Raw genomic sequence first — 13,728 nt, 5'->3', positions numbered from 1 at the left:
AAGTTAGTGTTAATTGCATGCAACAGAATGAAAGCACTTTTCACTGTCTCAATAGCGCTTATTGTTGATTACTCTATCCATCCATCCACCCGTACACTGAAACATCTAGCAGGAACATTAACACACAACATCAGCAAGAGCTCTCAATCACAGAATTTTATTGAGTCTGAACACAATGTAAAATAATAAAACATAAAACATCAACACACAGTCCTCCATACGTCATCATTCATTGTTAGAATCCCACCAAGGACACATTTCCACACAGGCGGTGTATTCAGATCCTGATTGGTCCATAAGAGCCGTGACGGGCTGCAGTCATTGGCCAGGTGAGTTTACCTGGTGAAGGAGCGCACGTGTCTGCCTCTCCCTCCTCCGTTTCCTCCCCCGCTGCTAAACTTTCCCCCCTGAGACCCTCTCCCCCCCCCTCCTCCTCCCCCGCCCCCTCCTCCTCCCCCTCCTCCACCACCGCTGCCTCCCCCACTCATCCACAGTCCTGTGCCACCCCGACCTCCTCTCGGGGCCCGGTCCCGCGGCGCCAGGCGATATGCACCTGAGAAAGAGATGGAGGAACGTAAAAAATGAGAACCATGTTAAGTTTCACAACATTAAGGGACCCTTATGTCCCAGACTCGACCTGATAAGCAGTTTTAGACCTGCTGTGTGTGTGTGTGTGTAGGTGTGTGTTGTACCTGCAGGGGGCTGGCGGGAGGGCAGGGGGCCGCGTGTGAAGTTGCCCTGGCCTCCCCTGGGCTCGCTGTAGGTCCCCCTGTGTGTGACCGCGGGCACCTGACCACCCCATGACGAGCCACGCCCCCCCTCTCTACGAGCATAGTTACCTACAGGGAGAGGGTGGCAGTTAGTTTCCATTAGCCTTATGTGATCACAGACAACACAACAGACATACTACAGACACTATGGTCAACGGTATGGGTGCATGTGTTTTGTAAAGTTGATTGACATGCATTGGTGTGTGTGTGTGTGTGTGTGTGTGTACGTACCAGACAGCATCACTCCTTTAGGCTGTGGTGGTGTGAAGAAGCGTGTCTGGCTGTGGAACCCTGCTCTGCCTCTGTTACCAGTGAACAACCCTCTGGTGGGAGGTTTGGGGGAGCTCTTGGGGGGTCGTTTGGGAGGCAACAGCCCCAGAGGAGTCCCAATGTCTTTAAATTCAGCCGCCACAAAGTCGTCCACGTGCATGCTGGGAGGGCGTGAAGTGTTCTGTTTGCGCTGGCGGAAGATGTCGTGCGGTCGACAGCCACCCAGCTGGCCGAAGCCCCCCCTGCCCCCCCGGCCGCGTTGAGCAGCCATGATATGTGCTCGCTTGGCAGGCTCCACATAGTCTGATTTACCACTACAGGGAGACAGAGACACATGCACATGGCAGTTACTTATAAACGTTGTATTACGACACAAGACAGTTCAGGAAGTTCACCATGTCTAAAGTCAAGTGTGGCAAAATGGCTCAGAGTTAGCACAAGGCCAAGGGAGAAGCATTGAGCTGTGGTAGTATGTGTGTTGTTTTACCTGGAGGTGATGAAGGTCTCATGTTTGTGTTTGCCAAGTCTGAAGCCTTTGGTTGTTTTGCCGTGACCAGGAGAGGATGGCTCGGAGAGGAAGGAACGTTCCAGTTCTGCCTTCAGATCCAGGTCTGGACAACACTCCTGGGCTAGGCCTACCAGGTCAACCTTAACCTGAAAGAGAGAGAGAGAGCGAAAGAGAGAGAGGTTACACACAAACACACACCTGAGACAGCCTGACCAGATCCACTTCAACCCAAGAAGAGAGCAGTCGCAAAAATACACACCATGTCCAGTTCAGCCTCCATGTCATCAGTGTGGAATGGAGAGAACCACAGAGCCTTCAGCTGCTCATCCAGAACCTCTGTTAGAACAAACACCGTCCTAAAAACAACCAACACACAACACAGTGAGAAGAGAAAACCCATGAAAAACACTGCCACAATGAGAACTCACAAGGTCAGACCAGAAAGGGAACACAGAGTATCCCAAAATCCTAGAGTTGTACATGACCAGTCAGGGGCTGTACCTGTGGTTGAACTGGGCCAATAGTGTGTCTGGGGCTGGCAGAGTGGGCTCCGTCTCTGGGGACGGAGGTGTGTCCATGGCGTTCTCCAGCAACTGCCTCAGTCCAATCACATTCTCCAACAGAGTCTCCAATGAATCATCCTCTTTACAAAGCTTCTATAAATACACACAAACACACACACACGTTAGGTCAATGACATTCACCGTGACAATGTCAAGATGTGTTTTCACCCGTTAAGTTAATTAACAAATCCACAGTTTGTTTGAGTGTGTATATACCGTTATGTGTTTCTCCAGAGTAGGTAGTGGATGTGAATCTGACTCCTCCCACTGTAGTAGAGTCTTCATCTCTGAGCCAGTCAGAGTCAGCGACCGTGAGGGAGGGACTAACGCATGATCCACCTCCCCTGGGCCCTCCTCCCCACAGCAACCCTGAAAACACAACAACATCAAAAGACACACACGTAAGAGATAATGTAAGATAATATCCCACAAACACACAAACAATTTAGATATCATGCAACGACAACAACGCATTTCACATCTGCTTCATCAGGATAGTTCTCTGTTATTTATATATATTTAAACATTTATACATATATACAGTGGTTTTGGTTTTTAATACATTTGCAAACATTTCTAAAAACATGTTTTCACTTTATGGGGTATTGTGTGTGTGTGTGTGTGTGTTTACCAGTGGGTCAGTGTTGAGGATCTGTCTGAGGAAGTCCAGTAGAGCAGAGAGTAGCTCAGCAGAGTCTTTATTGAAGGAGAACACCTGTCTCTTCAACAGGGCATATAACCCAGCACTATGCTTCTTCAGGGCACTGAAACACACACAGTTTTGGGGTTTTAACAACTCATCATTTTGCTAGTTGAACACAAATCTGCTTATGAAAGAGAGTGAGGGACTGGAGAGTGTGAGAGAGAGAGAGAGAGAGGGAAAGAAAAAGAGAGAGAGAGAGTTTGTGTTTCTACCTTTTGAGATGGTAGAGTCCATAGTCATGTTCTGTGAGGAACATTAGTGTTCTCATGCAGGTGAGAAGGAGTGTGGCGTTGCTGTCTCCATTCCCCAAAACCTCCAGCAATGAGTCGCAGACTGATGACATCATTTCCCGTCCTGGTAGCGCATTGGCCAGCTGCTCAGCCTCAGACACACACCCCTCCCCAGGGGCAGACACCACCAGAGAGATGTCCTAACACACACAGAGAGGAGACTTAGCACACATTTACACGCACACCTTTCTTTCCCTACCAGTGTGTGACTGTGTGTGTGTGTGTGTGTGTGTGTTACCTGGTCACAGAGCGACTGCAGGACTGTTCCCACGAGTTCGCTGCAGTGTTGCTGTTGCATGGAGTGGTCAGCTCGTGGAGGCAGCAGGGACAGCAGCAGGGGGAAGAGATCGCCCAAAGGCTCGTCCCCAGGGGCGGAGCCAGAGAGCAGGTATAACGCTGCGATCTTACAGGCTCTCTGTGACACCAGAGCATCCAACAGGGAGAGGAGACGCAGGACCTGTCCCCAACACACACCCTTACCCTCCGCCCTGAAACACACATCAAAGCAGATCCATACACACATCAGATATACACACACAACAGTATGACGCGCGTGCGTGCGTGTGTGTGTGTGTGTGTGTGTGTGTCTTTCTCTTACGGCTGCAGTTCCTCCAGCAGCAGCTCCAGCAGGGTCTTCATGATGAGTGTTGCGGTAGGAGAGGAGAGGTCCGCCAGCTGCACACACACGCGTCTCAGCATGGCCAGGAGCGGAGGACAGCTGGTGCCACACACACACCCCAGGGCCTCGGCAAACACTCGCCACTGCACACGCAGGTGCATACTCCACAGCTTCCTGGTGTTCAACGCTACAGCCACGTCCTGGACAGAGATCACCTACAGATAGGGGAGGGGACACAACAACAATAACAACAACAACGTGAACACAACAATTAACATCCCAATAACAACGTGAAAATAAAAATATCATTCAAGTTGAATTCAGTAAGATTTTCCACATGTAAATAAAACTTGAATTATTTTTTGATATCTACAGAAATTCTTAGAGAATTGTTTTCATTATTCAAACATCATCTGGAGGAATAGAACAGCAAGCTAACTGTCAATGTTTTTTGTTCAGACAGCGTCTTCTTGGTCCATTGAATGGCCCTCTGGTTGTAGTGCTCTGATAAGGTACCTGTGTACTCTGCATAGGCAGAGGCAGTGGCAGGAGCTCAGACAACAGAGTGAGGCCAGAGAAGAGACCCTCAGGGGCTTTCAGCAGAGACCCCAACACCTCCCTCAGCATCAGGGACCACGTGTTACTGGCCAGAGTCTCCTCTGTATGGGTCACCTGCAGGGGTACACACACACACGTTTATATCATACGTTGAAAACCACATAAATCGGCGTTTCATCAGGCGAGGCTACAACCACACACACCTGTTCGCTGACTCCCTGTGTGAAGGTCAGCAGCACGTCCACGATGAGCGCCTGCACTCGGGTCTCCTCCCCGTCGAGACGGCCCGACGCCGGAGCTGAACACACGATCATGTGAAGGTTCACCAACACGCTAGCCACACGAGTGTCTCTGAACTGGAAGGCCCCGCCGCGGAGCAGCTCTGTCAGCATGGTGCGCAGCAGTCTTAGCGTGTTCACACACACGCTCAGGATCATACAGCGCTGCGGCGTGGGGCCAATGTGTCCGTGCACCCGCCAGGGCTGCAGCAGCACGCTACACAGCTTCTGCAGTATACGCACGCACGTGTCCAAGCCCTCCCCTGAGAACAACTGCACACCTGCTAGACTCCACTTCAGGTCCCTCTGCTGACCTACAGGGGGAGAGAGAGAGAGAGACGGTTACAGCTGCACTGTCATACTATCACAATGCAATGATGTAATAGCCTGGGACAGGTACACTGTAAATCAGCGGATGGTACAGGAGCTGCAGGTGGCAGGCAAAACAAAAGCACATTATTATGTTTCCCTGAGCATTGTCGATAAAATAAATAAATACATGATCTGTTGTTAATCTTCAAAGTAGTTGGGCCTTAGTTTGATGTGTGTGTGTAGGTGTGTGTGTGTGTGTGTGTGTGTGCGTGCGTGCGTGCGTGCGTGCGTGTGTACCTTCGACTGCGGGTGGGGGGCAGGCGATGTGGCAGAGGACCCTCAGTGCAGTCATCAGTCCGGTTCCCTCTGGAGTCAGCACATTCTCCAGGTTCTAGAGGGGAACAGAGCACACAGTGTTCTATCTTAGAACACACACCACTGTTCTCCCTCAATACGCTAGTAAAGTGATTGCATCATAACCAGAGAATATCATGACAGCAAAAAAAATATTCAACACGCCACCTGGAGACAAACATAGACTGTATTGGAACCTCCCTACGACACCTGTAAAATAAAAAATTTTAGCTAGTTTATCGAGTGTGATCATTATTTTATTAAAATCTTCAAGACTGGAACAGTAACTTGGCTATTATGACCAGTTGTTAGCTGGAAGCTGATTTAAAAATAAATCTCCCGACTAACGCAGAGAAATAATGAAGAGCATTAAATGTTATTACGGTGGGGGCAAATTAAACAAACCAAATATCACAATGTACATGTCTGTGTTGCAGCGCTGCACGTTTGTTTGTGTCTCCAGTGACTTTACACTTATTCAGCATATCGCCTCACAGTCAAGATCCGGATTTACCACACCATCATTTGCATACGGCAAGAGTTCAGGAATGTCACGTTTAGACATGTCAGGAAGGGATTAACGGTGAACACACACAAAAGAGGCACTGGTGTTGTTGAGTGACAGCTGAGAGCAGTGAGTGGGCCAACTGGTTTAATGGTTTTATATCACTAGTTTGATGGAATCGACCTGTACACTGTACCTGTTTTATGTAGTCGATGAGGGTAGGGATGCTGCCGATTTCAAAGCGTAGTTTCTCCAGAGGCTCCAGCCACTTACTCAGCTCTGAAACACACACTTCATTACATGACTGGAATAGGGCAGCCATCCAGAACATTTGCTGCATCCTCTGATCTCACATAAATTGTCTGCTATGGTGTAACGTATATTCATAGTGTACACGGTCAGTGGGTCAGACTCACCCTGCAGTTTGGCGTTGGTGTCGTCTGCCTTAGCGAGGGTGAGAAGTGGAATAGCATGTTGTTCCATTGTGCGCAAGTCATTGGAACTCTGTACCACCAGTAACACCAGCATACAGGCATAGTTGTACGTCACCGCCTTACGGGCCTTGGCCTCTCTGTGTACACACACACACACACACACACACACACACACGTAAATAAACATAGGTAGCGCGGCATGTCAGCGCCATATACCTACAGGAAAACACAGAGACAGACCAATGTAGACGCACACACACAGTCGTCTCTCACTCTCTCACACACACACACCCACTCACCCCTGTCCGTCCTTGCTGTGGTGCTGTAGCAGTGTGACGAGGCAGGACAGGTTGTTCTCCAGGCTGAAGACGTGAGCCACAGCGCTGCGGCCTGTCTGTGTGAACGTGATCAAGTAGAGGGCATGGAGCATGCCCAGTACGTCTGAGCTGTCCCCGTCCTCCAACCCCACTCCCCCCTCACCCCCTGCAGTCACGTGACTCATCAGCTCTGACACGCTCTGGAGTGCGTGCAGCGCTTGCATTAGCCACACCCCCAAACCCTCTTCACCTAATACTGGCCCTGAGAAACCCCCGTCGCCCCCAGTGAACGCAGTCTCTTCCCCCTCAGCTTCAGCAACGGTCGCTAGGAGACGGAGCAGCAGGTTGGTAGGAGTGGGCTGGGCCAGCAGGAAGAGCAGTCCTGATTGGGTGAGAGACAGGAAGCGCAGGAGATCTCTGACGGCCTGTGTCACGCCCATATGTCCACCTGCTGCAGCTGCTGACAACGCCACTGCTGCGCTCTCCAGGAAGTTACATGCATACATGTACCTGAGAGGGATGGAAGTAACACAGTTTCAGAACACGCAGCATCTGAGCGATAGCTACTTACTTACATTATTCAGTAGGTATTGGGTATGGATACTCTCCCTTGTAGTGGAGTAAATGTTTGTGTGTGTGTGTGTGTGTGTGTGTGTGTGTGTTACCTGTACAGTGCAGGGTATGGGTCATCTCTCTCCTGGGGTCCTGTTATTCGGACTGTCGTAGGGAAGGCTTTCCCAGGGGGCTGCACCATGGTGTGTGGGGCAGTCTCTAACAGGTGATGTAACTCTTCTAAAACCCCGGCCAGCCTATCCAGCTCCACCTCACTCACAGGGGAGGGGCCTAATGCTGGTTCCTCCTCCATAGGGCTCTCAGACTCATCAGCCTCCTCCTGAAAGAAAATGATAAGTGATTTAAAGGTTTGGAACTGGCGTGAGACCAATGTGTAAAATTGGGTAACATTGGTCTCAACAACGAAACGTTCATGCCCAGTAGGGTGTGTGTGTGTGTGTGTGTACCTGCTGAGGATCGCTCCATGCTGTGGCCGTACGCTGTAGGTCAGTCAGCACCTCGTAGGCGTGGCCTTTCTGCAGCACAGCGTTGCCAGCGGTTACCACCCTCACCGTCTCCTCACGCAGGAACAGCTGCACCAGATGCTGAAAGGGCAGAACAAACACAACCAAAGTCAGCAAACACACTTCACACCAGAAACACAAGATAAGCACACTATTCGCATACTGATGGCATCTAGAGAGGGTTACTGATCTACGTATCAGTACAGAGAAAGTAAAAATCACGATGGATTCAATTGATAAAACCATGAAAACAGTGTGTAGCCTCTCACCTGGTATCCGCTCCTCTCCCCCTCTCCTGCCTGTACAAAGGCCCCCACACCAGCAGGGGCACTGGTCAGAGCATCCAAAGCCCTCAGGATACTCAACTTCAGAGAGGACGAGACATGGTCCCTGTGGAGCAGCTCCAGCAGGATACCCAGGGCCCCATCACGCAGCAACACTGTAAGGCCGTGTGGGCACTCTGCCAGGCAGGACGCCAGCTTGGCGCCGGCTTTCAGTTGCCTGAGGTTGAGAGCGATGGGCTGGGTCAGAGCAATCTCCATACTCAGACCCTGAAGAGCCCATTGGACCAGGGCTCCCATGGGTTCCTCCCACTCCCCCTGTCCAATTAGAAAGCCCAGGCCTTTAGCGAGTAGTCCCGGTGCCTGCTCTAGGGCCGTGACCCAGCGTGTGCCTCTGTCCTCTCCTATCCCAGCCAGGAGATCTCTCAGCTGGGCTACAGCCTCTGCCTCGGCTCCCTCACCACCTCCAGAACCATCTGGACCACCGCTCTCTCTCCCAGCACACCCCCTGGCCCTCTCCAGCTGTGTGTCGAAGCGTGTCGTGTAGGGCGGGGTGAAGTACAGCAGCGGTCTGAGTTCGCGTTCATAGGGGTCGTACTGGACCGGAGGAACAGACGCCAGGTCCTCAGGAGTGTAGTCCATGTCAAAGCTTGGCAGCTTAAAACTACCATTGTCCAGGTCATCCTCATCACTGGAGATCTGTTCATAACCATCATTATCTGAGGAGGGAGGGGGAGAGACCAGTCTTAGTGAGCAATATGGGAGTAAACAGTATGTGATGGTCCGAATAGAGCATTGATAATAATGTTCTAAACCTCTAAAAATGTACCTCTAAGAGAGTGAAGAGAGGAGAGAGGCTCAGACATGGTTTGTTAAGGTGAATGTATTATACACTCAAATCTTTAATCACTTAATGCAGTGCCGGTAGTGGGTCAGAGAGAAGAGGACAGAAATTTGACAAATCACACTCTCTCGTTCACTCTCCCTCCCTTTAACATACACACACCATCACTGCAAACATGCAGGGTTAGTCATGCAGCTTGTGATCACAACATAAGCCGCAGCCATGGCTCTGAGGGAGCGCTATGAAAAGCTGTTTATTGCTGATAAGTGCTTATGGCTCATTAGCTCATAAGCATTCAGAGTTAGTTAGTCTCCTGGTTATAACTGCTGTATTCTAGTATATTATATGTACTATAACTGCTGGGTTTTAGGGGAGGGCGATCCTGGGAGGCGAAGCCAGCATGCCAGAGCGCGCACACGCGGTCTGTCACCCAGTCCCAAACTGCCCCCATGTTCCCTGCCCCCACCGAGCTAGCTAGCGTTTCGATAGCGTAGCTGGTTAACATCGGGTATCTGAGGAGACGGTCACGTGTGTTGGCAAGCCAGGTGTCACAAGTTCGAGGCTTGGTCGGAGCAAGTCGAACTGCGAGGCTACTGTTTGCAACAACTTGACGTCTCTTTCACCTATCAGAAGGCAAGGTGGAGATAGTACCATACCATTTATACCTATCCAGTGCTCTCAGATCTACACTGAGTGCATAGTGCCAAAGGGATAGGGGTCTGTTGGGGATTAGGCATCTGTCTGTCTATCCTGCTGTCAAACAGGAGCCCCCCTACCTTCCTCCATCTCCTCCTCCTCCTCACCCTCATCTTCCTCCTCCTCTTCTTCCTCCTCCTCCTCTGGAGCGCTTCCCTCTGTCCGTGTGTCCTCCTCTTCCTCTGGTTCCTCCTCTTCTTCCTCCTCCCCCTCTTCCTCAGGTTCAGCGTCTGAGTAGGGTTCATCGGCAGGTAGTGATCGCTCAGGTGAGACAGCCTCCAGAAAGTCCTCACGACCCTCAACAGACTCCGCCTTAATCATGCCCACTGAGACCATAGACACCACAGGAGTTACCAGTCAGTTGCCATTACAATCACAGGCAGACACAGGTACATATGGATACAGGATTTCACACGCACACACAAACACACAGCAGAGACGATATATACAGAGAGACCTCACATTCATGATTGGGTTTTAGGTACATAAATGTGTCACATTGAGAGTTTACTATAGAATAAATGGGCATAGAGAGGTGAGTGTCAGACCTGTCACAGGGACCTGCTCCTCCTCGTCATCATCTGGAGGAGGGGGGCCAGGGGGGGTGCGAGGGCCTCTGGGTGCTGGTCTGGGGGGGCTGCCATTGTACTGCTCCTCCTTATCCCACTCTGAGTGAGTGAGTGAGACAGAGAGAAAGAGAGAGAGAGAGAGAGAGAAAGAGGTAATGTTATAGGTAAGATATAACTTTGTTATAGTGGGCTAGCAGGGTACATTTATTTTATACAGTACGTGTCTTGTATGCAATTTCTGGGGAAGGCAGGTGATTACAGATATACAGGAATAAGGTTATTCACATTATATGGGGCTGTGGGGAGTGTACAGGAGGGAGAGAGGGAGGGAGGGTGGTCGTTTCAAGGTGTTGCCATGTATGGGGTTGGGTGTGAGTTTGGTTTTGCCCACCTTGTTTGATGATCCTCTTGAGCCCGGTTTGTTGTTGGGGGGGTGGGGGTGGGGGAGGAGGGGGCGAATCACGGTCGTGTCCATGTGAGCGCTCTGCTGTTCCGTACACTGCCAGGGTCAGACTGGTATACCAACCACGCAGCACCAACCCATCTGTGTTCACCTACACACACACACAAAGTTTTCACAAGTTCAACTTCATTTTCCATAGTCCACCTCCATCTCTCCCCCACTCCCCCCTGGGAAGAGCATACAGGTCCAGTGAGAGAGCTCAGAGGAGCCTTTACCTTTCCACTAGGCCTGAAGATGATGGACTTGTTTTCGTCATATTCCAGACTGGGGAGAAAAAGAGAGCAAGAAAAACAGTTAAGCAATGAAGGTCACAGTATGTACTGTGCTCAGCTCTGGCCCATGTCTGTTTTTCACACAAAGGTTTACACACTGCCACCTGACATCCCACTTGTTTTGAAAACTTAATTAGCTAAATTAGTTTTCACTACTCTCATGTGTTGGTACATACTTATTAGGTTATCGAGAACCAGAGAATGTTGCCGTTGGAATGTTGAGAGGGTTGCATTGAGAATGAAAACATAGCAACATTGTCAGAGGTAGAAAGCAAACCAGCACCGAAGCACCAGTTTGGTAGAGATCGTAGGTAATTCCTCATTGTTTAAAGAGTACATCAGATACATCCTCCCCAGAATTAGACACACACCCTCTAGCTTTGTTTATTCTGTAAACAATAAGGTTTTAATGGTTGTCATGGTTTTCATGCAGCCTTGCCGAGAGCATGACATGACAAATGGAGCAGAAGATTACAAGAACCGCTCCCTGTACACATTCACGGCTAAAACCTCTGAATGTTTTTCGATACTTTCTCTGAGGGAGTGAAGTAGATCATTTTGGTAACCCCTGCACGTTTAGACTTCACCGCTTTAAGGAGCAAAACTGTTTTTCAAACATGTTTTACATGCAGTGTGTATGAGGCCTTTCTCTGAGGAAAGGAGCCCTCAGTTGTGTTGTGTGAGCAGGTTGAGTTTCTGGTGAGACCAGTTAAAGACTGAACAAAGACACCTGTCAAAAAGATCAGACAACATACCCCGCCTTTAAAGGTTCCCTGGGAGAACAGAGCAAACTCCACCCTGACTGGTTCTACAGGTGAGCCAGACAACTGCTCCCTGAGCCCTTTACGACTTGTACTTACGTACACAGAAGGGACAGTAGGGGCGGGGAGGGGGAGAGGGAGAGAGAGAGAGAGAGAGAGAGAGAGGGAGAGGGAGAGGGAGAGAGAGAGAGAGAGAGAGAGAGAGAGAGAGAGAGAGAGAGAGAGAGAGATCTACTAACCTCCCCAGTCTATGGAAGCAGGAGCTGTTGGGCTTGGTGACATTATTGAAAAACAGCTCCAGTTGGAAGGCATGAGGAGACGTCTCCCTGGAGAAAGACAGGAACAGGATTACATGATCTCACTTACAAGCACCCGGCCCCATGACAAATCCCATCTATACAGTTACACAGACTACCTGTTATAGCCCTGGTGGAATGGAGGCCACCAAGGCCAATAGAGCTCTAGTGTCCCACTGACAACCACAGAAATACGAGTATGAACACACACACGCGCACAAGCACGTACATGTCTGTCACTTTTTGACATAGCTTACACATGTCTCTCTCCTCTTTGTAAACGTGAGGTGATAGTTTCCCATCCAAATGACAGACAGGCTGGGTGATATGGGACTGTGTGTGTGTGTGTGTGTGTGTGTGTGTGTGTGTGTGTGTGTGTGTGTGTGTGTGTGTGTGTGTTTGTGTTTGTGGTCTCACCCGAATGCCCTGCTGTCAGGCAGGCTGCTGTGTGCTTTGATTCCCGGGGGAATGACGCGCACTTCTGTGATCAGAACACCGCATGGAAACCGCACAACGTCGACGTTGGTCAACTATAGTACAGTGAACACACACGCACACATATAAAAGCGATGTTAGAGGCCAGTCAACAAAAATTGCACATATCATAATTCAGCTAGCTAACACGCCCACATCTCAATGTCCACCCGCTCTAGGTAAACAAACTGCGCAAGTCGTCTGACGTCGGCCGTTAAGTTCTGAGACTCAGTTTATGTTGCCCTTCTCCCCATTATAACAAGCTACAACTTCTATAGTTACAGGATTAACTAGATATGCAAGTGTGTCTACTTGTACTTGGCTAGCTCACAACTATTAACTATACGACGAGCTAGCTACCTAACATTCCACATTGAGACAATCTAGAGACGCTGTCGCTGGCTAATGCTGCACCGTTATCTCATTGCTAGCCTAGGCTAGTACTAGGGCGTGGAGGACTGCGGGGCAATAAACACAACACGCCTAGTCCTTTAACTACTGTTGTGGTCTCAGCAACTTGCACTACACATAAATATTAACGTGTTATAGACAGATGTTACCTCTGCACTTTGATGTTTAAATGTATCCAGAAAGAGAAGCTCCGTAGAAATATCCCCCGCCATCTTTTTCTGTTGTCGCCAGTGGTAAACTTCCGGTTTTACGAATATATCCGGGTTACCTTGTAAACAATCAAACAGACAGACCCACTATCAGTTCAATCTTCCCAACCTAGTATCCAAGATTAATGCGGTAAAAACAGAAAACCGATCTGAAATCAGTACAACATGCGACTTCACCCTATATTGTATCTGTGCAAAATACAACATGCAAGATTTTTGAATGCCTGTATAATTCATAAATGTATATTTGTGGTTTTGATTTCACTGACTGCGGTCCTTCATTGACTCAAACCTTTTAGATAGGCTTCTACAAAATGTATCTAACATATGATATTATATATTAATGTTAAGATACTATCATAATATTAGAAATCATAATATTGTAATACATTGTGATTTCAACAATTTAAGTAACATGAGATGTTGAACATGATATTATAATTCAAAATCTTAGAAGAAATAACTCCATCTGAAACAATAAACAAGCAATTGATAGCCCAGCTGTCCTTCAAATCCCGTTTTTATAATAAAAGGAAATGTTGGCCTCATGGCATGTCATTTCTTGAGCACAACAGTTAGACAAATAGAAATTAAATGCATGTGAAATTTTAATGGGACGCAATTGCTCCATTGTTTTCCTATTTGTTGGTGGCCCACTATTTGATGAAGCTTTAATAGGATAGATTGAGAGTTATGACTAAGAGAGAGATTTTGTTGGTTTTACTTTGAAGTAGCTATGAGTCAGTTAAAATGTCTGATTGGCCCACAGGTGAAGTCATTTCTATGGGTAGGTCTGCCTTGTTTATATCGTATTTAGATACGAAAATCTATTAAATTAAATATGATTGTTGTTCATCTAAGTGCCGAGTGATGGATTTGTCGCGATGCGGTGCCA

The 13,728-nt window shown here is 48.8% G+C and overlaps 1 protein-coding gene across 1 annotated transcript; it reads right to left on the bottom strand.

Moving 5' to 3' along the window:
• Nucleotides 1-141: 141 nt before the first annotated feature.
• Nucleotides 142-12,847, bottom strand: virma (vir like m6A methyltransferase associated). The gene is made up of 27 exons (XM_083678450.1): nt 12,774-12,847; nt 12,157-12,269; nt 11,683-11,769; nt 10,626-10,674; nt 10,339-10,501; nt 9,927-10,046; nt 9,459-9,704; nt 7,827-8,557; nt 7,501-7,638; nt 7,147-7,373; nt 6,464-6,991; nt 6,147-6,301; nt 5,927-6,009; nt 5,169-5,262; nt 4,485-4,873; nt 4,240-4,395; nt 3,703-3,938; nt 3,343-3,592; nt 3,027-3,244; nt 2,743-2,875; nt 2,328-2,480; nt 2,050-2,204; nt 1,808-1,904; nt 1,528-1,694; nt 1,002-1,354; nt 693-839; nt 142-553 (listed from the first exon to the last, which is right to left on the bottom strand). Exons 1-27 carry the CDS (start codon nt 12,834-12,836, stop codon nt 336-338), a joined length of 5,469 nt encoding a protein of 1,822 aa, XP_083534576.1. The 5' UTR covers nt 12,837-12,847; the 3' UTR covers nt 142-335.
• Between the last annotated feature and the right edge of the window lie 881 nt (nt 12,848-13,728).

This window comes from Argentina silus (genome assembly GCF_951799395.1).
Source record: "Argentina silus genome assembly, chromosome: 10".
NCBI lineage: Eukaryota > Metazoa > Chordata > Actinopteri > Argentiniformes > Argentinidae > Argentina > Argentina silus.
This window is presented reverse-complemented; position numbering and strand designations above follow the sequence as displayed.